General features: G+C 42.4%; 1 protein-coding gene and 1 long non-coding RNA gene across 2 annotated transcripts in view; both read left to right on the plus strand.

Annotated features, from left to right (window-relative positions):
• Nucleotides 1–27187, plus strand: part of HIBADH (3-hydroxyisobutyrate dehydrogenase) — a 129685-nt gene that overhangs the window by 21641 nt on the left and 80857 nt on the right. Inside the window, exons 3-4 of the mRNA XM_048838455.2 lie at nucleotides 3205–3314; nucleotides 13508–13629. Of these exons, the coding sequence (XP_048694412.1) occupies nucleotides 3205–3314; nucleotides 13508–13629 (232 nt within the window). The remainder of the gene's footprint in view (nucleotides 1–3204; nucleotides 3315–13507; nucleotides 13630–27187) is intronic.
• LOC142071174 (uncharacterized) lies at nucleotides 17764–26148 on the plus strand. Its single transcript, XR_012667209.1, has 2 exons — nucleotides 17764–18627; nucleotides 19502–26148. It is a non-coding gene; the product is annotated as an uncharacterized LOC142071174 (long non-coding RNA).

Consider the following 27187-nt stretch of genomic DNA (forward strand, 5'->3'; position numbering starts at 1 on the left):
GCTACCCAAACTGTCCCATTTTTCCTTTTTCAACTTCTCTCTCATGGTCACTGTTTAAAAGTAAGGAAAAAGCCAACCATCCTAAATAAGAGGTAATGGGCCCTATTGAGGTTTAGAGTTTCATAAATACATTGTGTATATGAGAGATTAATATTTATATGTCCTTTTATGTGTTTACTTATTGTTTAAACTCATAGATATCCATTTGAGTAGGGATGGTTGGACCGGTTTAGGGTCAAATAAACATAGACTCATATTTCATTTTTAACCAAACTATTTTTTTCCCCTAACATTAACAGTGCCTTGTTAAGCGGAAAGCCTTAATTAAATCTTTTTTTTTAAAAAATCTAAAAAGCAGAATCTTTTATTTATGCTTTGTGATTCAGAGTTTAGTCAGAAGTAGACAATCATACTATCAAGGATATTCTTTAGCATGAATATGTGATATTTAGGCTCTTGAATAGATGAAAATATTATAAAAGATCTCCCTTCACCTTCTTCCTGCAAGTGATCCTACTACGATCAAAAGAACTACCTATGTGAGTATGGTAAGCAGGATTGGAACCCTAATGGTCTCAGACTGGCTAACAGATTAAAAATTGTGTTTTACAATCTTTATGTTAATACGTTCACTAACTCAAAAACGAAGATGATTGGATGTGAAGGAAAAGAGACAAAGTATTTTATCTTTACCGTTGTATCTCTTTCAAAATAACTTCAGCTTTTAAAGAAGTTTGAAGGCACACAGAAATATTATTGGAAAGTGTGGAAAAACGTTATGGATGAAATTCTACCCCGACTGAAATCAATGGGAGTTCTGCCATTGACTTCGATGGGGCCAGGATTTCACCCGCAGTGTGTGTGTGATTTGTCTCCTGAAGATGCCATGTCTCAGAATATTTTTTTGTAACAGCTCGATAATTAGCAGGGTGGACATGTTGAAACCTGTATGGAAGTTTCTGGTGAGGGACATTGGAGCTGTTAACTTTTTACTTAAAAACAAAAACAGTTGTCAGAAACACTTCGGTTTGATTGATTTTTGAAGATGGGGCTCAGAGAAGGAATGAATACCTTTTTTTCTTTTCAACAACTCCTTTCTGTTCATTGTTGCTCTAACTTTGTCAAGTAATGCAAGATTGTTGTGGTCAGCAAATAAACTATTGCACTTGGACACCAAAACTTATTCATTTTTAGGTTTGGTGGCTTTGGCTGATTTTAATTTTGCAACGCTTCTCCAAAGATGAATTTCCATCCAGTCTTTCTTTGTGATGTAAGAAGCCTCCTCCTATGAAAAAGGGAGTTAATGTATTGAAAATAAGCACAAGTCTCTTAGGACTTATTTTAAAATGTCTTTTCTCTATATACATTTAAAATTTTATTAGCAGTTATTTGAATTCAATATTGAATTGTGATTTTTTTTTACACATTTTCTGCAATGTTTCAAATACAATCACTCAAATTGTAGCAATGAAGTTTGTCTTTTTCTTCGTCTTTTATGTGGTTTTGTCTTTTATTGTTGTCTGGACTTGTGTTTTAAGTGTGGTATGGCAGATATTTTTCTCATGTTGCTTTTGTTAAAACCCAACTCTTAAGTTCCATCAGTAAAACTTTTTTTTTTTTTCATGTAACAAATTGTATTTTGAGGTTAGACTATATGAATGCAGCTCTGCTTGTGTTAACTTATTTTGCATTGTAATTGGTCATAACAATATCATCAATCAGGCATATCAGTGCCGTAAAATTGATTTTAATGATAAAACTTATTCTTGCACTCTAATTTTTCTATAAAGTAAAAATTTGTTTTTCTAATCTCGCATCTGGTCAAGTTATTTTACTTTGCTTGCTGTCCTTAATAGGCAGAAGATATTTAGTGTGTTGCTTGTCCTTGGGGAAACTTTTACTTTTCTCTGCAGCATGGGTTATGGTTCGCTTAGTCATCTCAGCATATCTCACTAGTCAATTCCCTGTCATTTCAGGGGCCTATCCTCTGCCTCTGGCACACAACAGCTTACGGCTAGTTTACACTTAAAATGCTGCAGAAGCACTGCTGTAGCTCTTCCATGAAAACACTGCATGTGCCAGTGAGGGGGGTTCTTCTGTTAGTGTAGGTAATCCACCTCCCCAAGAGGGAGTAGCTTGGTTGACACCATGGGTTAGGTCTCAGTGGCATAGTTGTATGACCTAATTTCCTAATATAGACCAGGCCTTCATCTCTTGAGGACTAAAGTCACTGGGGTCAATATAGAGCTATTGGGGTGAAATTTAGTGGCCTGTGATATAGAGGAAGTCAGACTACATGATCTGATGGTCCCTTTTGGCCTTAAATTCTGTGGCACTTCAGGAATTATATTGCCTGCGACAGTCTTGCCCTGGCTGGTCTAGTCATTCTAATGGGTCTCTGTTACTAATTTATAATATTGTTGTTGGCTATGTTTTTAGGGTTGGCTGCATTTACCTGTTCATAAACTGACTTAATTTGTAGGCGACAGTATGATTATGGCAAGGTGGAAACAAAAAGTCTGAAGATTTCACTCTTTTTTTTTTTTTTTTTTTCACTTTGTGTATCAGTTTTGCTATTGCAGTAATTTAAGATTGGCTGGGATGGCTTTGCTGTCAGAACTTTTCCAGGACTAACTGCTCTTTTTGCTCAAAGGGCCTTGGCCTTTGGAAGCCTCCCTGGCGGTCGGCCAGAACACATATGATGCTGCCAACGTGTTCCTGCTGGCAGTGTTGGTAGCTTTAGTTAAAGCTAACCAGAGTGTGTTGCTCTAAAATTAAATACATCTGTGGAAGGGGGGTCTTTTCCTGTCCCTCCCAGTATCTATAGAAGGGAAGTCGGGGCAGTCATCCATGTGGGACTAATTCTCTAGTATTATGGGACTACCCCAGAGACAGTGTGTGGAGGTGCATTTTGCATAGATGACCTTGTGCTTGCAGTAGATTGTTAGTTAGCCCTCAGTCTTGGAGGATCCATGGATAGTATTATAATCACACCCCTGGATGGAGAATTTGGAGGAATCTCTGACAGGATCCTCATCAAATTTTTCTCCCTCTATCACTAGAGCTTGTCAAATGGTGTGGTCTGTTTCCTGTGTTTTCATTTTTGTCTAGCTGTTAGGTGTGGTGCTTTAAAAGTCGTTAAAGAAGATATATTTTCTTTGTCTTTCAACAGCAGTTACATTATTTTTATTATTTTTTTTTAAGGTAATGGATTCCCCAGCAGAAGTAGCAGAAAAAGCAGACAGGATTATTACTATGCTACCCTCCAGCCTCAATGCCGTAGAAGTTTACACAGGAGCAAATGGAATTCTAAAGTAAGAATTTGCTCTGCTAGTTAATTTCCATTTATGATCAAGGCAATATTGCTTTTATCAAGTGATTTTTCTATTGTTTTAACTAAAATGCACTTCAGGCACAGCATTAACTGATCGATTGTTTTTATCTGCTTGGTGGTGGTTGTTGATTGATTTACTAACTGTAGGATTCTTTCAATAGTAAATATTAGGTAAATGTCATTGGCTAAAATAACTTTCTTTTATTAGCACAAGATTTATCTGTGAAGTTTAAAGGAGGGACACAATTTAAACATGGTGTTTTTTTCTGAAAATAAGTGCATATTCCTGTGAATATGATACATAGATGTTTTATAGTTCTTCTCCAGTGTTTCCATATCCATTGGCTATGAATCACTTGCTCAAGCATATTTTTTTTTTTTTTTAAATCCTTTGGAGTCAATAAATCCCATGTCAGAGTTAGATCTGAGATGATGCCATGCTGGCTCATGGTAGTGCAGAACACTACCATAGAATATCTGGACAGACTTTATTTATTGATTTAATTTTATTTTAAATTTTTAACAAGTTTACAAAGCCTTGCAATTGACTCTTATTTGAAAGACTAATTGATAAAGAAACTCTAGGACTTGTGAGTGGAAAAAGAATGGCTAGATTATTGAAAAGTGAGAATCATTGACCTGTCTAATATTAATCTTTTCTAACTAAAGACTGAATTCTGCTTTTGGATATACTGAAGGGCTTTTATAAAATCACCTTTTATTCACATTTTAGAATGTCCATTAACATGACAAATGGTACCTCATGGTTTTAATAAGTACACAAGGCACAGTGTAAAAGGATTTAGTCTGCTCCTCTTCTTGGGTGTTTAGGGAATTCCTTTGAAAATATGCGTATCATTTAAACTGTGCCTTGATGATGTTAAGATTTGGAGCCAGATTCTCAGCTGTTGTAAATCAGCACAGCTCCATCTGTCCTTCTGGCTCACCTAAACTCCAGTTCATAACAAGAATGCACTCCATTAGGAAAACTCTACCTCTAATTCATGTGCGGACAAATCAGGGGTTCACCATTCAGGTACGCTCAATAGGGATGCTCCAACATGTTGGTACACAAAGCTCTAGCCAGTCACTGAGATGTTGCTTCCTAATCCATTTAGGCCTTTAAAGAGATGGATCAGGGCCTTGAAATGAATCAGACGTAGTTATAGCTGGTAGGGGTCAGAGCACTGGTATGATCTGTTTTAATCAGGAGTTTGGCTGCTACATGCCTAACCCTCTGAAATTATTGGGTGGTCTTCAGTTAATTCTACCTGGGGAAGACCCTAAAGTGTCTCATTCAGTAGTGGTTTGCTTATAGGTGACCATAGTTAGCTCTATGTCTGGCAGGAAGATCCAGAGTCTCTTGACTAGCCAAAGGCACTTCTGGCCATTGCTGCAATGAAAACATCAAGGATTAGCAGGATTCCAAGGTTCTGCATCATCATGATTGGTGGGGGAAACCCTTGGTGTGTGAGGGCAGGAAGAGAAAGTGGTGAGTTCTAGCCAGTTCCTTGAGGTTCTTCCTTTTTCTGATCAGTACCTCAGTCTTGTTTTTGTTTTGAGCTTGAACCCGCTATTTTCACCCAGGCCCTCAGTTTTATCAGGCATTCTAACTTGAATGGAAAATCTTTGCTCTACATATGTTGAACGAAGAGTGGTTGTCTAATATTGATATCAGAGTCCATAGGATATCTGTGCTACATCTACCCTTGCAACTGTGCATTGTTGTGCCATAACCCCTTCCCCATTGTCTACATTTGAAGTGCTGAAGCAGGTTCCTGAAGGAGAGTGGACAGCAAGAAAGCTAGCATGCATGAGGGATGTGGGTATGTACATGCCTCTGCTGTGGCATGGCCCATACATGTTCTACAGTGCAGTATGGACAGGAGCAAGGGGCATATTACCAGGTCACGAGTCTCAATAGTCCTCCAGGGCCATTCCCTTTCCTGCCAGACCCTTATCCCCCATTGCCACCGTTAGTAGCATCCTGCGCTGAGCACTTCAGGACAGTTTTCTGCTGAACTGCTCTGTTAATCAGCAAAGGCCATTATGGATCATGTTCCAAGAGCTGCCACCTGGTCTCTGGAGCATACCAGTGCCCTCATCAAGGTGTGGTCAGAGTACACTGTCCTCCTCAACTTCAACTGAAGTGGCAGGAACATATACCTCTACTGGAAGATTTCACAGAGGCTGGAGGAGTCGGGCATTCAACAAACTCCGTCCCAGTGCTGGGATTTCTGGAAGCGCTTGAGGCTCCTGTACCCAGAGGGTGATGGACTGAAACAATCATTCCAGGAGGGGACCTAGCATGTGCCTATGCTACGATGAGCTGAATTGGGTGCTCCCCAGAGATTCAAGTACAGACCTTGAAGTGATTCATGACTACCTTCTCAAACTCGCCGGCCTCTTCATATGATGGGACTGAGGGGCAGGGCAAGAAGACAGCAGGGACTGCCAAGGAAGCCCTGGGTGACCTGGAGGATGAGGAGCGTGAGATTCTGTACCTCTGCCCAGCAGACCTGAGTGAGGAAGCCTTCCCCTGAAGAGCCTGAGGAGGATTGAGACCCACTGCAGGAACCAGAACCCGAAGCTGGTAAGTTACAATCTATCCCCTCTTGCTCTGGTGATACATGCCTGAAGCTGCCCCACCTCCCTGCTCTACCTTAACATGGTCCCCAAGCAGGACATAGCTGGAAATCAGTGATTTCAGTGAAATCCCATGAACCACTGTAATGCACTTAGCAGAAGCCATAACAAAAGAATATTAACGAGCAGTCCCTATGTCTCTTCATTTGACTGTCAACACTGTGAACAGTGATAGTCCCTGGGCTGTGTGAACTGGGGGGGAAAACGAGAGAGTGTGTGTAGGTGGGAGGAAGAACAGTTGTATGACATGGCTGATCAAAAACCCCAAATCACCCCTCTGCCCCACTCCCCCCTCCTTTCTTTTCCTTTTTCCTTTCCAAATGGGAGCCTGCAGAAGGGAAATGGGAGTAGTTGGTGACTTGGTGCAGGCCTTGTCAGATTTGGAAACAGAAAGGGAAGGAACGCTTTGGTTGTCCGAAGAGTATCAGAACGGTCTATTCTCCTTATGACCATTTCAGCTGTTTATGACCATTCCCAGTCCCTGGTATCTGACCTCTCCTGTGCTAAATCACTCGGCAGGAGCCAGGTGAAGCAGAAGTGGATGTAGGATCCTCTTGGGCAGTTGCACAAACACAATGATGTGTCCTTTAGCACAGGTGACAGGCTTGCAATGTTAATCAGAAAGTTCAGGGAAGAAAATACACTTGCAGTGTGACGCTCTGCCCCTTTCAGTGCTGTTCGCTGGACACAGGGGCTGGACTTTCTAGTGCTTCAGGGTTGGCTAGGGGGTGGATGAACGTTCTTAGTGATTCTCGGTTCCTCTTGTGCCTGGGAACTGTCTACTAGCTTGGAATACGGTCAATTGCCTCTCAGATCACCTCCCAGTCTTATAGGCATAATTCAACAAATTTTTCATGCAGTTGAAATTCAGACTGGTTCTTCAGGTTTAAGGACAGTGCAAATGTTTGGTCCACCTTTATAGCTCACCAAACCCCTCCACTCAGCAATACATAGATAGGTGGTCATTAGTAAAAACATCTGTCTGACATAGGTGGCTAGGGCCCCTCCACAGCACTGGAAGTACACCTTTTTTTCATTTTGGTAGCTTGAAAAGTTCTATGTTCTCCAAATGGTGTCCAGCCTTTAAAGAACAAATAGATGAGTGGTGAAGTACCCCTGGAAAGGAACTAAACCCCATCCCAACCAGCCCCTCCATGCACTGTAAACATTACAGCATTTTAATAATGAGTCCAGGAGAGCTGGCTGTATTTCAAGGAATCCCTGTTGAGGTTACAGGGACAAACCATCCCGATGAGTTGAAAGAATAGTAAATATGGCAGGCGACCAGCTTGGCTTAATGGTGAAATCCTAGCGGATCTTAAACATAAAAAAGAAGCTTACAAGAAGTGGAAGGTTGGACATATGACCAGGGAAGAGTATAAAAATATTGCTCGGGCATGTAGGAATGATATCAGGAGGGCCAAATCGCACCTAGAGCTGCAGCTAGCCAGAGATGTCAAGAGTAACAAGAAGGGTTTCTTCAGGTATGTTGGCAACAAGAAGAAAGCCAAGGAAAGTGTGGGCCCCTTACTGAATGAGGGAGGCAACCTAGTGACAGAGGATGTGGAAAAAGCTAATGTACTCAATGCTTTTTTTGCCTCTGTTTTCACTAACAAGGTCCGCTCCCAGACTGCTGCGCTGGGCATCGCAAAATGGGGAAGAGATGGCCAGCCCTCTGTGGAGATAGAGGTGGTTAGGGACTATTTAGAAAAGCTGGACGTGCACAAGTCCATGGGGCCGGACGAGTTGCATCCGAGAGTGCTGAAGGAATTGGCGGCTGTGATTGCAGAGCCATTGGCCATTATCTTTGAAAACTCGTGGCGAACGGGGGAAGTCCCGGATGACTGGAAAAAGGCTAATGTAGTGCCAATCTTTAAAAAAGGGAAGAAGGAGGATCCTGGGAACTACAGGCCAGTCAGCCTCACCTCAGTCCCTGGAAAAATTATGGAGCAGGTCCTCAAAGAATCAATCCTGAAGCACTTACATGAGAGGAAAGTGATCAGGAACAGCCAGCATGGATTCACCAAGGGAAGGTCATGCCTGACTAATCTGATCGCCTTTTATGATGAGATTACTGGTTCTGTGGATGAAGGGAAAGCAGTGGATGTATTGTTTCTTGACTTTAGCAAAGCTTTTGACACGGTCTCCCACAGTATTCTTGTCAGCAAGTTAAGGAAGTATGGGCTGGAAGAATGCACTATTAGGTGGGTAGAAAGCTGGCTAGATTGTCGGGCTCAACGGGTAGTTATCAATGGCTCCATGTCTAGTTGGCAGCCGGTATCAAGTGGAGTGCCCCAAGGGTCGGTCCTGGGGCCGGTTTTGTTCAATATCTTCATAAATGATCTGGAGGATGGTGTGGATTGCACTCTCAGCAAATTTGCGGATGATACTAAACTGGGAGGAGTGGTAGATACGCTGGAGGGGAGGGGTAGGATACAGAAGGACCTAGACAAATTGGAGGATTGGGCCAAAAGAAATCTGATGAGGTTCAATAAGGATAAGTGCAGGGTCCTGCACTTAGGACGGAAGAACCCAATGCACAGCTACAGACTAGGGACCGAATGGCTAGGCAGCAGTTCTGTGGAAAAGGACCTAGGGGTGACAGTGGACGAGAAGCTGGATATGAGTCAGCAGTGTGCCCTTGTTGCCAAGAAGGCCAATGGCATTTTGGGATGTATAAGTAGGGGCATAGCGAGCAGATCGAGGGACGTGATCGTTCCCCTCTATTCGACATTGGTGAGGCCTCATCTGGAGTACTGTGTCCAGTTTTGGGCCCCACACTACAAGAAGGATGTGGATAAATTGGAGAGAGTCCAGCGAAGGGCAACAAAAATGATTAGGGGTCTGGAACACATGAGTTATGAGGAGAGGCTGAGGGAGCTGGGATTGTTTAGCCTGCAGAAGAGAAGAATGAGGGGGGATTTGATAGCTGCTTTCAACTACCTGAAAGGGGGTTCCAAAGAGGATGGCTCTAGACTGTTCTCAATGGTAGCAGATGACAGAACGAGGAGTAATGGTCTCAAGTTGCAGTGGGGGAGGTTTAGATTGGATATTAGGAAAAACTTTTTCACTATGAGGGTGGTGAAACACTGGAATGCGTTACCTAGGGAGGTGGTAGAATCTCCTTCCTTAGAGGTTTTTAAGGTCAGGCTTGACAAAGCCCTGGCTGGGATGATTTAACTGGGAATTGGTCCTGCTTCGAGCAGGGGGTTGGACTAGATGACCTTCTGGGGTCCCTTCCAACCCTGATATTCTATGATTCTATGAATAGCACTGCAGGTATTCCTGTTATTACCATCGGCGCCTTCCTCATGGGCTGCAAAAGCAGTCTGAGAAAGAAGGACACTAACAGTTGCATTCCCTGAGATGCTAAAAAGTATCAATATTGTGACCTTTGGCAGCCCATTTATATTATGGGGGATGGGGGGCTTCTTAGGTTCCTTCAAAGAAGAAATAAAATATAATGCAACCCACTCCACTGAGTTAGGGCAGGAGCAGTGTCCCAGAGATAGCAGATGAAGAAGGGCCATGGAGGACCTGCTCATTGGCATTGAAAGACGGAGCAGGAGCTGTTTGAGCTCTTTAGAGTGAGGGAGAATTGGGCCTTTAGGCAGGATGAGGCACTGATGAACCGGTTCCTGGATCTGGAGTCACACCACAGTGAACAGGAATATGCCCAGAGAGAACTGGATTGTGAACTCACGCAGCTGCTAGAACAACTGGTGGCAGAACACTTTCAGGGCCTGCCTGCCTCTGTGGCCGCTGCTTCTCCCCAGGAGCAGACACCAACGCCTCTGCCCACTCCTCCTCCAGCTGCCAAGCAGGCTGCGCCTGATGTGGTGGATCCACCCCACCGTCCTCTCCTGGTGATGGGGAAGAGCATGTTGGACACCTGTCACAACATCCTCCACTGGCACCTGAAACCCCTTGCAAGGGGAATCCCCCAGAGCATGCAGGAGTGGAACGATCCAATGACTGGATCCCAGCCGACGTTCAGTCCCCAAACTCCACCTAGGAGTCATCGTTGTTTGCCCCCTTGCATAATATTCTGCATCTGTTTTCCCCCTCTTTCTGAGGGTGAGGGGAAGTGGAAGGACAAGGAGATGGGGCCACAGACAGTAATGTTCGGGAATTTGATCTTTTTGTTGTTGTTCATTTGTAGTGCCTGTTAATGTTGTAGTTCTGTGTTCCATGTATCTCTTTAAATAAAAATTTCCATTCACTTCACTTGTGTGTTCACCTTGCTTTCCGAGTATGGTCAATGGGATATTTCACACACGTTTGGGATGGGTCAGTGGGACTCTCAGTCACGTCCTGTGAGTTCTGTAACTCTGGTGCCACAGAAATGCAATTCATTCTCCATCTCTTGCCCCTAGCCTTTTTTTTTTTTTTTTAAGAAAAGCAGGGTTCATGACTGTGAACTAAGCTGTGAAATAACTGTTGCTGTCCAAAGCACCAGAATGAAAAATAGAAGAGAAGTTAACTGAGATGTCTTTATGCTTTTGTTAATAACTTGGGCAACAATACAGACAGAAGAAACCAAACTAAATTAACATTGAAGATATCTCACACTGAGCTGTGCTTTTATGACTCATGCTGCCTCACCCCCAAACAATCACCACTTGCAACCAGGGGTGTACTCATTCATAACAGTGAAGTACTGTGAGCTCCCGTTTCAGAAAACATTGTGAAGAAGGAATGTGTGAAGCCTTCCACCCAAAACCTTACACAACTTTAAGAATGATTTAGTTGTTCTCCATAAAGCAGTTTCTTGGTCAGCCATCTTTGGTGTTTCAAATAGTTTTGGACCCATTCCATCCAATAACTGGTACTGCACTGCACAAACATTTGTCCTGCCAGCAGGTGCAGAACCGCATTGTCATATACTTGCTCCATGCCTTCCATGCAGTTTGGCAGAGGTGAGAAGGAGCTGCCATTGCCAAAAGTGTGAAGGTGCCATACAGTACCAGCAACACACAGCAAGGCGGTTCCCAGAATGTCTCCTGTGATGTACAAGACTCTGGGTTACAAATCCTGAAGTGACTAACATCATTTACCAAAAGGGATGTCTGGATGTGGGTATATACCCGTCACAGCATATACCCTGGCCAAGCACAGCATATGTGGACACTCAGTGCGGGTACAGGGTACATGTGACAGCGGTACATGGACAAGTACCTGGGGACAAGTGGAAGTGCAGACATAGCCTTAGAGTCTCTTAATAGATATTGATCAGGTGTGTGGTTAGGGCAGATTGGACAGAAATCTTACTACACCAGGCAAGGAGGAGGAGAAACTGTGGGGGTGCACCCCTTATCCAAACCAGAGAGAGGAGGGGGAGCTCCCCTCTGTGTTCAGCAGAGGAGTGGGACCCTTTCCTCCCTGCATTCCCTTGCCTTAATCCCTGGCAAAATGGAAGGACAGAATTTGGCCCTGAAGGAATCTGTAGATTAGTACCTTTGGAGAAGAGCAGGTGCCCCCGTGCTTTGGGACCTGTTCAGGTGAAACCTTATGAGTTTCCGGCATGGCTCTCTCCACAGTGGTAGTCTTCCGTGAGTGGATCAGTAGCACTTAATCATGTGTCAAAGGCAGCCAGTAGGTCTGTACTCTGACAGTGAGTTCAAGCTGTAGGAAACCTAGAATCCTGAAAGCAGTTAAATGCTGCTGGAATTTCCCTCCTGCTGCCTTCTCAGTTCCCTTACCGAATAAAGGAAAGCTAGAAACTAGCAGTAAGTGCCAGATTGTGTGCTGAGTGGTCATTTTTTGATGATACGTTGGATTTTGACCATTTTTAAGGATTCTTCACTCTTGCCAAGAAAGCATTGATCCCAAGAACTTAAGAATGATCCTAGTCACACTCCAGAAGTTTCCATTTGCCAGAAGAGGTGTGGGTCTACATCAGTGGTTTTCAAACTTCGTGAGCTGAGCCCTCCCCTTTGAGTTACAATTTTTTAGTTGTGTTCCCTCCGGGGGCTGCTGGCCAGGGCTCCTGTTGTCAGCTGGGGGTGGAGGGTGTACCAGTGTCCCACAGTTTGAAAATCTCTGGTATATATTCTGTGTGGTTGCACAGACTTCCATCAGTCCCCCGTTTTGAGGGCTTGTTCTGAACCTGGAGGAAGGTAACCCAATGGTATCTTCAGAATTGGCTTTTGTTAAGCTGTATCCGAAGTAACCTCTCCAGTCTGTTCCTTCTGTTAAATAGGACAAGAACTTCATATGTTGGGTAATGTTTGAGTCTGGAGCTGTAGTATGGGCTAGAAGTCAAAAATGTTTGTATATCCAAGAGCAAAATTTAACCCTTTATGTTAAACAGCAAGATGAGTTTGTGTACTTGCAACAATGTAAACACAGTGATACACTGAATTTTATTTCTGTATTTGCACTGTACTCTAACTAGAAATTGGATACAACATATGATCATAGAATGGGTTTTTATTGCCTAATACGTAGCTTTAAATTATTACCTTTTTTTAATTGGAAATATGTGCTGTGTGAACTGAGTGTTCTGGGCTCTTTTGAGCAAGAATTGCAGGTGGGGTCAGGAGGAAGAAGGCAAAGAAGCAGTCTGAATTTGATTTTTGACCCAAATATGGACAGCTGCCATTTAAAGACATATTTTGTGTGTGATATCTGCATTTTACTTTATACATTTCAAAGGTGCAATATGAAAAATAAACTTGTCCATGCTACATACATTTACCAGACCCCCAGGGGGGCGGGGGGGGGAACCAACCCCCACAACTTTTTTCCATGTTGCTTCACATTCCTCTTACCCATTTCAATCTGCTGGATTTACAATTTGTAATTATAGCTTTTATTTAGAGCAAGTTCTGGTGGTAAATACAAGGAGGTTGCTGCATTGAAAGGAATAGGTAATTCTGATCAGATTCTGATCAGATAGAATTCTTATATGAAAGAAATTGCTTATGGAAAGAAAGATCCATTGTGTATATAACTTTAAAAGTTTGAAGGGTGTTACATCTATATACAGTACTCTACCATTCATTGCATAAACATATTTTAAGTCTGCCACATATAGAACTATATATAATCTTGTTTGATAGAATTTGTACCTAAACAATGCAAGTCGTTTTGATCCTTTGTGTTATAGTGGGGTTTAGGCAGAACATCCCTTTTTTGTTCATTCTCATAAGGGTTTTATGTATCTTAGTCCATTTTAAGTGACTGGTTTTGGATTATCAAAACCAACCAAACAAGCCCACAACCCCGTATAATGAAGTTCAAGAGCCTTAGCAGGTCTCTTAGTTCAAGTTAGTTCAAGTTCAAGAGGTCTCTTAGTTCAAGTTCAAGAGGTCTCTTAGCAGGTCTCTTAGTTCAAGTTCAAGAGCCTTAGCAGGTCTCTCTCACACTAGGATTTTAAGACTGTGATCTGAAAAGGATCCATGGCCACTTTCTTGCATCGAGTGCATTGGCTTTACTAGCCAGTGACAGCAGTCAGAGATGTGGTCATGTGCAGTTTCTACTTAGCTACAAATATTTTATTTATTGATATTGTGTTTTTTTTAGGAAAGTGAAGAAAGGTTCTTTGTTAATAGACTCCAGTACTATTGACCCTGCCGTTTCAAAAGAATTAGCTAAAGCAGTTGAAAAAATGGGAGCTGTTTTCATGGATGCCCCTGTTTCTGGTGGTAAGTCTCTTTGCTAAATATATAATCCTGTATGTTGTAGAAGACATTTCTTTATGGGTGCATCCTACCTCCTCCCTTGCCTCCCCCCTCCCTTCTTGTTATTGCTATGAGCAACTCTTTGTGCTATATCCTGGCACAGTTGCTACCCCTTTTTGTTAATGTTTTCTTTCCCCCTCCTATCCTTTATTTGTCCACTTGTATAGATGTATTTTTCTTGGTTTTGTTAATTATTTTTAATGCTCTTGGGCTGCATTGGCACACACAGTTGATTCAGGGTGTGGTGTTTGGCCCTCTCTAAAGGCTGGGTGGGGCATGTTACTTGTTGTGCTCTCTTGGCTGAAAGGAGTGCTGCAGCAACAGAGAAAGGTAGCTTGGGCTTGTAGGCTTCTGCCTGATCTTGCAGCCTGGTACTTTTCCGGTGTTTCCACAGCCAGCTGCATTAGAGTCTCCTGCAAGAGTAGGGAGGGAAGGCTGATGGCCTTCAAGAAGCTGCCTGTGACTTTACCTAAAGCCTTAGCTGCACGCTTTGCTGCAGTGGTTGTAGGCTGGATCTGAACTCACGGAGCCTTCTCTCAGCACTATGGTCGTTTCTTTTGTCCCAAGTTTGCTTACTAGTAGTGCCATCCTAGGAAACTATCTGCACACACCCCTCCTAAAAAAAACAAAAACAACCACCACCAACTTCCTGTTTGGGAAAAGTTAGCTAAAGTTTAGGAAAAAGAAAAGGAGTACTTGTGGCACCTTAGAGACTAACCAATTTATTTGAGCATGAGCTTTCGTGAGCTACAGCTCACTTCATCGGATCCGATGAAGTGAGCTGTAGCTCACGAAAGCTCATGCTCAAATAAATTGGTTAGTCTCTAAGGTGCCACAAGTACTCCTTTTCTTTTTACGAATACAGACTAACACGGCTGTTACTCTGAAACCTAAAGTTTAGGGCGTCAGTCAAATGATTTAAAAATAAAAAGACAGGACAGTTTTTAAAAATGATTTTTCAAATGTTTATGTAGAACATACTAAATCCCAATATCCCATAATGGCTTACAGTGAAATGTAGCAAACTTTCTCTTTTCTCTGGTTTGAAAATGATTGGAATGTGTGTATGTAATATTTGTATACTCTTGAAGTTGGAGACTGATACCCTAGACATTAGTATTGCCTCTGTCAGGAGATACTTTTTAAAAATATGCAAGTCTTTCCCCTTTTCTTGGGTAAAATTAGATGTTAAAAAAAAAACACACTAACTTATCATTATTAAAGCCTAAGTCTACATTTTTTACAACCTGCAACATAGCAAAGGCTGTCTTGAAATCTAAAACAAAAAATACCAGATAGTTTTATTGAACTATTTGGGACAATCATTCTTGGCCATCCAGAGTTTAATTGCAGTTCTACTCTAAAAATAACTGTGTAAATGGCATTGTGTGGTTTCATATTTATTATCTTTTACTGACTTCAGATAAAACTTTCTCAGTTTACAAGTAAAAAGATGTTCCTTCTCCCCTTTCCTCCCCCTCACCTCTCCAAGCTGGCAGTCTTGCAAACTGGCTCTTGGAGCTGAAGTTCAAACTGGGTTCTTCTAGTTTGTGTATAATCACGATGATAGAGTCTGCAAGGCCAAATTCTGCTTCTACTCTGTGCAGCTTCATTCCCTTCAAGATCTAACTGAGGCTGAATTTGGCCATGCAATTGGAATTTGGGGGCCAACATTTTTCTCTGCCTCTATGAACAGAGGGTGGAAAAACTCAGAAGATATCAGCTGACAGGATGTGGAAGGAAGGGTTCTTACTCCACAGCCAAAATATGTTTCTGATTTGTAAAATTAGATGAATTGTTAGCCTGGGAATAGATATCCCACTCTATCACTTTTTTTTTTTCTGTTTTTTGCATAATTTTTTTCTAAACATAGCAGTGGTTCTCAACCTATTTACCATTGTGGGCTGTATATGCAGTTCTCTGTGTGATGTGGGCCATATCCACGCAATATATATACTACCTGTCTGGCCCTGAGGATGTCACATGGGCCGTAGCTGTGTGCTGGTTGGGCTGCAAGCAGATTGAGAACCACTGAAACATAGTCTGTCATATTTATCTGTTTGGCAGCATTGAGACCTTTTATGTGGTTCCCTTTGTGACACCACTCCAAATATAATTTCACAAATTGTTTGGCTGCTAGGATTGGTTATCTTAAAGTGTTCCCTGTTCTCTTTCTACCCAGAACTCACTGAGGTCATTTATTTTAAAACATTCCATCCAAACTATTGTATTGGCTGCTTTTTGTTGCTTGGGAATATAAAATGGAGATCTGGTTAAAGCAATAACAGATAAAGTTTTATCTGAATAAAAATTCTTTCACTTAGTTTGTGATGCCAATAAAATACAAAATATCATGAGCAACTTAGCATTTTTTGGGGAAGGGAAATCAATATTTAGCTTTCTAGTAGATAAAGATAACATTAACTGTACAAGATATAACTTGGAACTAAACCAAATGAAAATGGACAATTGCAGGGTATGTTCTATGTTAAGTGCCGCATTAGAAGAATTAAAAAGATAAAGAATTCAGTAATAAAACATAACATTAAGCAGTAAGTCATAAAAGGATCTTTTGGAGGAATTACTGTATATCTTGATTACATTATTTAATATTGGTCTAATGACCAGCAGAAGTACAGTACTTCCTCGAGAATCTACAGGCCTTGTGTTGTTTTGAAATGCAGTGATGTGGGGGTTGGGGATGGCAGGCAAGGGACAAGAACAATCATCCTTGTACCTGTATATTTACAGTGCGTTATTGACAGATGGTTCCACTTGTGCCCAGGGTTATGCTGTTTCCTAATGGAAGTTAATATTTGTCTGTTTGTGAAAGCATATGTTTATGTTCCAAATAATCTTTTTGGAAATCATTTGGGCTGTAGAGCTCATGGAGAAAATGCTGGCCTTGAGTATATGAAGTTGGTGGTTCCAAATGAAATGAATACATATGACCTCCAGTTTGCAACATTAATTTGACAGTTTATTTGCATTTTGTACTCTCTCTTATAAGGCTTATTTCAGGATAGACCTAGAATTCCATGGAGTAGTTACACACTTTCTTGGCTGGTGAGAAACTGGCATGTTGTACCCCAGTAATACGCAGACCTCAGGAGCCACATTAGCGATCAACATTACCCAAAAGAGCCCCAGTAGTGTGAATTCATTGTTTCATTTACTATAGTACTGTATATTGTAGTTGATAAAATAATAATTGGGCAGTCAGTGAGAATGGTGTGTGTGTGTGTGTGTTTGTATATATATTTTGAGAGAGAGAATATGAATTTATATGTACTATTTTCACAGCAAAATGAATGACCAAATTATTTTATAAACTACAAGTGGTTAATGACCTAGTAAAAGCATCCTTGCTGGTTAATAACGTAGACTGGTTTAATGATTAAACCACACAGTGTTTTAATATCATGTGCTGCAAAGAGCCGCAGGAGACACATTAGAGAGCAAATTGCAGCTTGCGAGCCTCAGTCTGAGTATCCCTGTTATACACACTTGTAGCCTAGATTCAGGAGTTTCTAATTGGAAATTAATACACAAACCCATTACAGTGTTGTATGTATTAATTTTGGAAAATACTTCTCATCCCCACTGTTGCCTGCAGATTTAATTATTAATACTGTCTAGAGATGGCAATTGCTTTACATTGGGGATTAGGATCATTGGCAGGTCTATGTGAGAAAGTTTGTATCATCCTTGCCAGCACGGTATTGATGTGAATAAAAACAGGAGATGAGTTCTATTGCTTGCTCTTCAGTAATATAAATATTCCATGCCTAATGAGGATGCAATGAGAAAACCAATAAATGTCTATTACAAATAGACTAATAATAAATTGATCCTTTTTTTCGGTTGGGCAGTTTTGGTTTGGCAACTTTACAACAGCCTCCTATAAATACAAATTATCATACAAAGAAGAAATCAGTGGAGCTTTGTGCAGGGTAGGATATTTCATCATGAGTCAGGGTGTCAAAATCTAGTCCTTAACAACATGACGACTTCATTGACTTCAGTGGAGGCAAGATACAGCCTTGAGGTGTAATACTGATTTAACTCTAAGTGGATATTGTACCACATGAAGCTCTGTTCTACACTACAGGTTTAGGTCGAATTTAGCCACGTTAGGTCGATTTTAAAACGAATGCGTCTACACAACCAACCCCATTCTGTTGATCTAAAGGGCTCTTAAAATCTACTTCTGTATTCCTCCCCAGGGAGAGGACTAGCGCTAAAATCGACCTTGCTGGGTCGAATTTGGGATAGTGCAGATGCAATTCAATGGTATTGGCCTCCAGGAGCTATCCCACAGTGCTCCAATGTGAACTCTGGTGCACTAGCCAGGTACACAGGAAAAGCCCTGGGAAATTTTGAAATTCATTTCCTGTTTGGTCAGCGTGGCGAGCTCAGCAGCACAGGTGACCACGGAGTCCCCCTAGAATCGCAAACAAGCTCCAGCATGGACCGAAAGGGGGACACTGAATCTGATTGCTGTATGGGGAGAAGAATCCGTGCAGACCAAACTCCGATCAAAAAGAAGAAATGAGATAGATTATATATATGCCAAAATTGCGCAGGGCATGGTGGAGAGAGGCTACAACAGGGACACACAGCAGTTCCGTGTGAAAGTTAAGAAGCTCAGGCAAGCCTACCAAAAGATAAGAGGCAAAAGGTCAATCTAGGTCAGAGTCCCATACATGCTGCTTCTATGATCAGCGGCATGGCATTCTAGGGGGGGACCCTACCACTACTCCACCACTGTCCATGGACACCTGCAAGGGGGGAGTCTCACGCAACAAGGAGGAGGATTTTGTGGATGAGGAAGAGGCGGGGAATGCGCAGCATGCAAGCAGTGAATCTGTTCTCCCTGTCAGCCAGACCTTTTCATCACCCTGGAGCCAATGCCCTCCCAAGGTGGGATCCCGGACCCCAGAGTAGGAGAAGGCAGCTCTGGTGAGTGCACATTTGTTACTACAGTACAGGGTTTAAAAGCAATAGTGTTTAATGTTTGATTTTCCCTGAAGACTTGGGATGCATTCACGGCCAGTACAGCTACTGGAAAAGTCTGTTAATGTGTCTGGGAATGGAGCGGGAATCCTCCAGGGATATCTCCATGAAGCTGTCCTGGAGGTACTCTGAAAGTCTTTGCAGAAGGTTTGTGGGGAGGCCTGCCTTATTTCATCCTCCACCATAGGACACTTTACCACACCAAGCCAGTAGCAAGTAGTCTGGAATCATTGCAGCACAAAGCATGTCAGCGAATGGTCCTGGGCTTTGGTCACATTCAAGCAACATTCGGTCTTTATCTTTCTGTGTTAGCCTCAGGAGAGTGAGATCATTATGGTCACCTGGTTGAAATAGGGGAATTTTTGTAAGGGGACAGTAAAAGAACCCTGTTCATGCTGGGTTGTTTGTGCTTGGCTAAAAGGGATAATCCTGGAGAATAGCCACGCTGTGGGGTGGGGGGAGGTGTGTGCTGCACATCCACCCGAAAACCACAGCCCGTCCTTTTAAATGTGAAACCCAACCGGCATTGCTTGCTATGGGAAAGGATGGTGCTGCAGTTTGAAACCATTCCCACGTTATGAAGACGTAAGAAGTCAGCCCTGCATACTATGGCTACCTGGAAACCAAATTCTGTTGCCCATCTGTGTTTGATGTGTCACTATACCAGCAGGTGCTCAATATAAAGGGCAAAATGCAACCTTGTACGTAAAGCACAAGTGCTGTCTGCTGTGAATTGCTTGATTCACTGTGAAAGAATCTCCCTTTTTTGTTTTCAGAAATGTATCATAAATTTTACTCTCCCTTTTTATCTCCACCCCAGGTGCAAATGTTTCTCTGCTTCCCCTGTCATCTCTGTCCTGAGGTTATTGCAGATTAGAAGGTGAAAAAAACCACACACAAAAAACGCACTCATGATGACATGTTTTCCGAGCTCTGCAGTCCTCCCGCATTGATAGGGCACAGCTTAATGCATGGAGGCATTTAGTGGCAGAGGCCAGGAAAGCATTAAGTGAGCGCAAAGAGCAGAGGCAGGAGGTGATACTGAGGCTAATGGGGGAGCAAACTGACATGATGAAGCGTCTGTTGGAGCTGCAGGAAAGCCAACAAGAGCACAGACCCCCGCTGCATCCACTGTATAACTGCCTACCCTCCTCCCCAGATTCCATATCCTCCTCACCCAGATGCCCAGGAACATGGGGGGAGTCTCTGTGCACCCAGCCACTCCACTCCAGAGGATGGCCCAAGCAACAGAAGGCTGTCATTCAAACAGTTTTGATTTTTAGTGTGGCTACAATAAGCAATGTGGCCTTGGCCTTCCCTCCTCCTGCACCCCACCCTACCCTACCCAGGCTACCTTGTCAGTTATCTCACTTTCTTTATTCATTTAAAAAAAAAATGCATGGTTTCAAAACAATAGTTACTCTATTTCCTTTGCCAGCTGTGATGGAAGGTGGGGAGGATGGTTGGCTTACAGGGAATTAAAATCCACAAAGGGGTCGGGTTTGCAGCAAGGAGAAACACAAGCAGATTCACACCATACCTTGGTCCATCATGAAACTGGTTTTCAAAGCCTCTCTAATGCGCAGCGCGCCTCGCTGTGCTCTTCTAATCCCCCTGCTATCTGGCTGCGCAAAATCTGCTGCCAGGCTATTTGCCTCAACCTCCCACCCTGCCATAAATATCTTCCCCCTTACTCTGACAGATATTATGGAACACACAGCAAGCAGCAATAACAATGGGAATGTTGGTTGAGCTGAGGTCTAATCTAGTCAGCAAACTGTGCCAGCAAGCTTTTAAACGTCCAACGGCACATTCTACCACCATTCTGCACTTGCTGAGCCCATAGTTGAAATGCTCCGTACTACTTCCAGACTGTCTGTATATGGCTTCATGAGCCATGGGAACAAGGGGTAGGCTGGGTCCCCAAGGATAACTATTGGCATTTCAGCATCCCCAATGGTAATTTTCTGGTCTGGAAAGTAAGTCCCTTCTTGCAACTGCTTGAACAGCCTGGAGTTCCTAAAGATGCGAATGTCATGCACTTTTCTGGGCCATCCATGTTGATATCGGTGAAACGTCCCTAGTGATCCAGCAGTGCTTGCAGCACCATTGAGAAGTATCCCTTGTGATTTACATATTGGTTGGCAAGATGGTCTGGTGCCAAGATAAGGATGCATTCCATCTATCGCCCCACCACAGTTAAGGAACCCCATTGCAGCAAAGCCATCCAGTATGACCTGCACATTTCCCAGAGTCACTACCCTTGATAGCAGAATGTCAGTAATTGCATTGGGTACTTGGGTCACAGCAGTCCCCACAGTAGACTTGTCCACTCCAAACTGATTCCTGACTGACTGGTAGCAGTCAGGCGTTGCAAGCTTCCACAGGGCTATCACTGCTCGCTTCTCAACTGTCAGGGCTGCTCTCATCTTGGTATCCCTGAGCTTCGGGGTAGGGGAAAGCAACTCACAGAGTTGCATGGAAGTGGCCTTACGCATGTGAAAGTTTTGCAGTCATTGTGAATCATCCCATACCCACAACACTGTGTGGTCCCACCACTCTGTGCTTGTTTGCCGGGCCCAGAATTGGTGTTCCACTGTATCAACCAGCCCCGCTGCCACCATGATGTCCCAATTGCCACAGCCCATGCTTTCAGGAACATCTGTGTCCATGTGCTCATCACAATCGTCCTCGTGCTGGTGTCTCTGAGTCTTGTTCTGCACATACTCCAGGATAATGCGCGAGGTGTTTTACAATGCTTACAACAGCAGCGGTGAGCTGAGCAGGCTCCATGCTTGCCGTGGTATGGCGTCTGCCTGGGTAACCCAGGAAAAAAGGCATGAAACGATTGTCTGCCGTTGCTTTCACAGAGGGAGGGAGGAAGGAGCGAGTGATGACATGTACCCAAAACCATCCTTGACAATGTTTTTACCCCATCAGGCACTGGGAGCTTAACCCAGAATTCCAATGGGCAGCAGAGACTGCAGGAATTGTGGGATAGCTACCCACAGTGCACTGCTCCGTATGTTGATGCTAGCCACGGTATTGAGGACACTCTGCCGACTTAATGCGCTTAGTGTGGACATACACAATTGACTGTATAAAATCAATTTCTAAAAATCGACAACACCACTAACTTCCTGAGGAAACTACAATCCATCGGTGATCTTCCTGAAAACACCATCCTGGCCACTATGGATGTAGAAGCCCCCTACACCAACGTTCCACACAAAGATGGACTACAAGCCGTCAGGAACAATATCCCCGATAATGTCCCAGCAAACCTGGTGGCTTAACTTTGACTTTGTCCTCACCCATAACTATTTCACATTTGCGGACAATGTATACCTTCAAATCAGCAGCACTGCTATGGGGACCCGCATGGCCCCACAGTATGCCAACATTTTTATGGCTGACTTAGAACAACGCTTCCTCAGCTCTCGTCCCCTAATGCTCCTACCCTACTTGCGCTACATTGATGACCTCTTCATCATCTGGACCCATGGAAAAGAAGCCCTTGAGGAATTCCACCATGATTTCAACAATTTCTATCCCACCATCAACCTCAGCCTGGACCAGTCCACACAAGAGATCCACTTCCTGGATACTACGGTGCTAATAAGCAATGGTTACATAAACACCACCCTATACCGGAAACCTTCTGACCGCTATTCCTATCTACATGCCTCCAGCTTTCACCCAGACCACACCACACGATCCATCATCTACAGCCAACCTCTACGATACAACCGCATTTGCTCCAACCCCTCAGACAGAGACACACCTACAAGATCTCTATATTAGTATGTTTGCATATTATATATTGTGGCAGAGCTCCGAACTTGTCCCCATGGGTCCCGTGCTTCCAGGTAGTTTATGCTAGCTTCAGAGGCTCACTGCAACCCTCCATGTAGCCCTTCTCTCTCTAGGGCCAGCGTTACAGTCTACTGAGCCCTTTTCATCATAAGCCAGCAATGGAGGTTGGTGAGAGAACTCCCACAGTCTCTGTTGCTCCTACGGCCTTATGCCAAAATAGTTTATCCTCCTGACAGGGGCCTGTTTTCCCCTCCCCAGGAGGTGTTTCTGTAGTGGTGGTTTGGGGGGAACCCAGGCTCACCCTATACTCTGGGTTCCGGCCCAGGGACCCTAATGGTAGCAGCTGTTGGTAGCCAACCTTTCACTGCCAGAGTTGCTACATTTCCCTGGGCCACTTTCCCACAGCTCTCCTGCTTCTCCCTTCTTCACCCTTACCTTAGGGCTCCCTTACCAATGACTTGAGGGTGTCTTCATTAACCAGCCCTTCAGCCAGACTTCTGCTCACAGGCCCCTCTCTGCCTGATTGGAGTGAGCCCTTTTATATTATCAGAGGGGCCTTAATTAGTCAGGTGGTCACATTAGCTTACTGGCCTCACCTGACTCTTTGCAGGTTAATTGGAGTCAGGTGTTCTCATTAGCCTGAAGCAGCCCCTGCTCTGGTCAGTCAGGGAACAGAAAACTGTTAATCCAGTGGCCAGTATATCTGCCTTCTGCTACTCTGTTGTACCCAGCTGGTCTGGGTCTATCGCGATATTTTGTGCCGTGTTTAAAACTACAGTTGATTAGAGTCATGTAAAATAATGTTTTATAATTTCAAAAACAATTTGTTTCATTATCAATGTTGTGAACCTTTGTTTAACTTTTGACGTACAAGAATATAATTATTTTAAAGACTAGTGGAAAAAATCCAGGAGAAGATATCCATCCGCTCCTCTACTCAAAATACTTGGTGTTGCAGTCTCTTAAAGGTGGTATATAACAACAAAATCCATGAGCTTGTTTGGTTTTTAACTTCCTAGAGTTGTAGGCAAGACTGTCTCCAGGAATGTCTGAAGTATTGTCAGCCTGACTATGACTGGGTTTTCCTTCACCACATACTGCAGCCTTGACACTTCTACGTCTCTTGTGAGAATCCATGGAAAATAGTGGTCTGATGCTGATTAAAAAGGGCTGTGAAACATAGAGCAGTTCTCACGCTAACTTGGTGGTTAAGGAGGGGGCAAACCATCAGTATACTGGAACAGCTCATTGTGCATCTCCAGGCTGAAAATGGTCACACAAGGGTAGAGTTCCTTTTTCCACAACCATCTCAAAATGGATGTAGTGAATTTCCTTTTTCTTTGCCTTCCACCAGCTTCTACTAACCATTAAACAATTTAAGGTGCTCTTACTGCAGCACCTGAAATCTGAACTTTTTGACTTCATAATGCTTTTTCCAAATAGAAGTAGTTAATATTTATAGTGGATCATAGCATCCAAGGCAGCAAATTGGCATGGTCAAATCGTATATCAGGTGATGGAAATATACTAGCCATAAAGTCAGCTGTAGTAAAGATCCAGTATGTACTTTTCCCAAGTGAAGCAAAGCTGACTGCACCATTGCAGTAACTGCTAAAAATTATGTGCTGTATCAGTGGATGCCAGAGCAAATAAGTTAGCATTACCCTAAACAGCTATGTCTCGGTATTTTGATATGACCAGTTCAGTAGTTGTGCAAGCTGATGCCTTCATAGGGACATGCTTAATACAAGCAAACAGGTCAGTAGAGTATACCTTAAGAGGACTCAAAGCAGAACAAAATTATGCGCAAATTAAAAGAGAGCTGCGTTCATGCAATATGAAAGTTTCAGCAATATGTTTTTGACAAAACAGTCCTGGTTCAATTTTTTGTTTCATTAGACAAACTTCCAAAGATGTGAGGATTTTTGTTTTCTAAAAACTAATTATTTTTTGAGTGCCTGCGCCCTATTTCTGATGCCACTGTCTACATGTGGTCCTTTAAACTCCATAATTTTTGGATTTGTCATCTCTGCTGTGAGAGAGACAGTACTCTTTGTTCTAACATATGGAGAGGGGAGGCACTTCAGTTGCCTCCTCAGAGGGTGTGTGTGTGTGTGTGTGTTTCTGTTTGGAGTAGAAACTAATTATTAGGATCTTTGGAACAATACCCAGAAGAAGGAACATCTTCAAAACTATTTTGTTTTCGGTCATGATATCTAACGCTTTTTCTCACTGGCAAGCCTATCATAAGTGGAAGAAGATGCTCCTCTGCCCACTTCCACTTCTTGCACTACTGATATTTCTGGATTTATGCCTTGTTTTATAACTCTCATGGACATGCTCCCAGCCCACTTCACAAACCTTGCCCCCTATACAGCTGGCAACAGTAAAATCTGTACTGCTCCTGACATCGGGAAGAGCTTTCCCATCTCTGTCTCCTTCCTCTGCTTGCCCCTTTCCATTTCATGTCTTGTCCATTGTTTTCTTCCTTGACTGTACTGCTTGTTTTTCTCTCTTCCTATTTGTGTTATAGCGGAATTCTTTAATATAGTCTACATACAATGTTTTTTGCATTGCTGCTTTTTGTGATTCAGACTACAGTTTTAATCATTTTATGTGACTGTTTATATTAAAGATGGTATGCAAAATGTTGTGATATTATTCTGAAAGCCAAATGAGCTGTTAATATAAAGGGGATTTACAGGTGAATTGGGAGTGGAGCAGGCAGGTGTGAAGGAGGAAGAAATATTAGAATGAAAGTTGGGCCACTGAAATTGAGTGTTACAAATTATTTTAAAAGTGTCTGAAATACTGACTACTGTGTTTATTTCTAAAGTCTTTAACAAGAAGTAGGAAGAAAGGAGGTGCAATCTGGACAACTAGAAAGTATTGAAAATCTTGGACCTCTAGCTATTTATAAAATGTAAGTTATTGAACACATGAAATACATAAACTTTCAGTATAAATATCAACAGGGTTGGACAATATGCTGCAAAAGAATTTGGATAATAAATTTATTCGACTTTTTTTGTTTTCTGTTTTTACATATTACGGAGAACTGGAGAGGTATTAAACTGAGACTGGGTAAACAAAGTTTGTATCAATATGTTAAAAAAAAAAAAGTGGGGTGGGGAGAGAAATGGGGATGAAGGGATTGATTTAGTCAAGTTTAACATATAGTGTGGCTATAATAGCAAGGTGTAAATGATAAAGAGAGAAGGGAATTATTTAGGTGGTCCACTGGGATAGAACTAGCAATAATTTTTTTTAAAGAAAAAATGTAGGCTGAATACACCAGGAAAAACTTCTTAATAATGTTCTTAATAGATTATGGAATGCTTTTCCAAGGAGGGATGGGAGGTAGAAGCTAATCCTCTTGATATGCTTAAAAAATAGACTGGGCAAAGCACTATAAAGTATTCTGTAGGGAAAAATATTTAATGGGCAAGAGGATGGGTTACATAATCTAATAGGTCTTTTCCTATTTTCAACAATTCTATTGTGTTTTCACACATGGTGTTTAAAAACAGTTAAAGGAAAACTGTCCAGATGGAAGTTAAAGATCCCCATGGCACTCTTTGAAAAGAATAGGTATAACCCTGGAATTATGCCCAACATTCATTTCTTTTCTCAATAAAACTTTTTCTAATATGTGAGCTGTTACTGAATTTCTAATGGCTGCTCTATTTACCTACAGTCGCTTCAATGCCAGTGTCTAACTCACCACTAAGTGAGGTGCTTTGGGATACACAAAGTGAGAAAGAGGCTACAGAAATTCAGACTCTAGTCTGTCATAATCCCAACGGAAAACCTTGTTTCTTTTTAATTTATTTTGGTGATTGGCCTTTTATAAGTGCTTTGACTTTTAAGGGGATGCAGGTGGTGCCTCTGGAATGCAAAGGCTGCTGTGAAGCTATATACAACTGTTCATTTTTTTTTATTTTTAAAGTTATGAGGAATTTTTTTAATGAAGCCTCTAGTTTAAAGAAAAGTATATACTGGATTTTTCTGTTTCATCTAGCATACAAAAATATGTAGTCAGAATCCTTTTCTCAACTAAAAGCAATTGCTGTAACTGACTGAGAACACCCATTAGATGTTTTCAAAGATGCCTCAAAACAGACTTTAAATTCACAGGTGCATTTTCATATGTATAACCACTTGTTCAACAAGACAGTCTGCATTAACATCTTAAATTGCATTTGCAGACTTTGACCCTGATTCATCAAGGTACTTAAGCACATGTCTGATTTTAGGTACGCGAGTAGTCTCATTGACATCCATGAGACTACTGTACCTCAGTGCCTTGCTTCCTAAGTACTCCAGTCCTGTAAGCTGCTCTGCAGTGGGGTGGACTCCTGTGCCTGTGTGCAGCCCCACTGAAATCTTATGCTATTTTAAAAAATAAATAAAATTGATCTTTGAAGGTGCAGGGGTCCACCAACACAGAACATCTTGCAGAGTAGGGGCTTTGAAGCTCACTTCTGAAAATGTTACTTATTGATCTTTTAAATGGATTTTCTCAAGATCAATAGATCTGAAACTGAACCTACTGTTGAATCCCGTCTGAATTATGTTCACATTAGGATTCTTTCCATTTTTTTCTTAAAACTATGAAGCTGGTTGGGCAAGGAAGGGGATTTATTTATGTATTTGAAAACATCTGATTCCAAGCGACTGTACAAGAAAC

The sequence above is a fragment of the Caretta caretta genome, chromosome 2, assembly GCF_965140235.1.
Source record: "Caretta caretta isolate rCarCar2 chromosome 2, rCarCar1.hap1, whole genome shotgun sequence".
NCBI classification, from domain to species: domain Eukaryota; kingdom Metazoa; phylum Chordata; order Testudines; family Cheloniidae; genus Caretta; species Caretta caretta.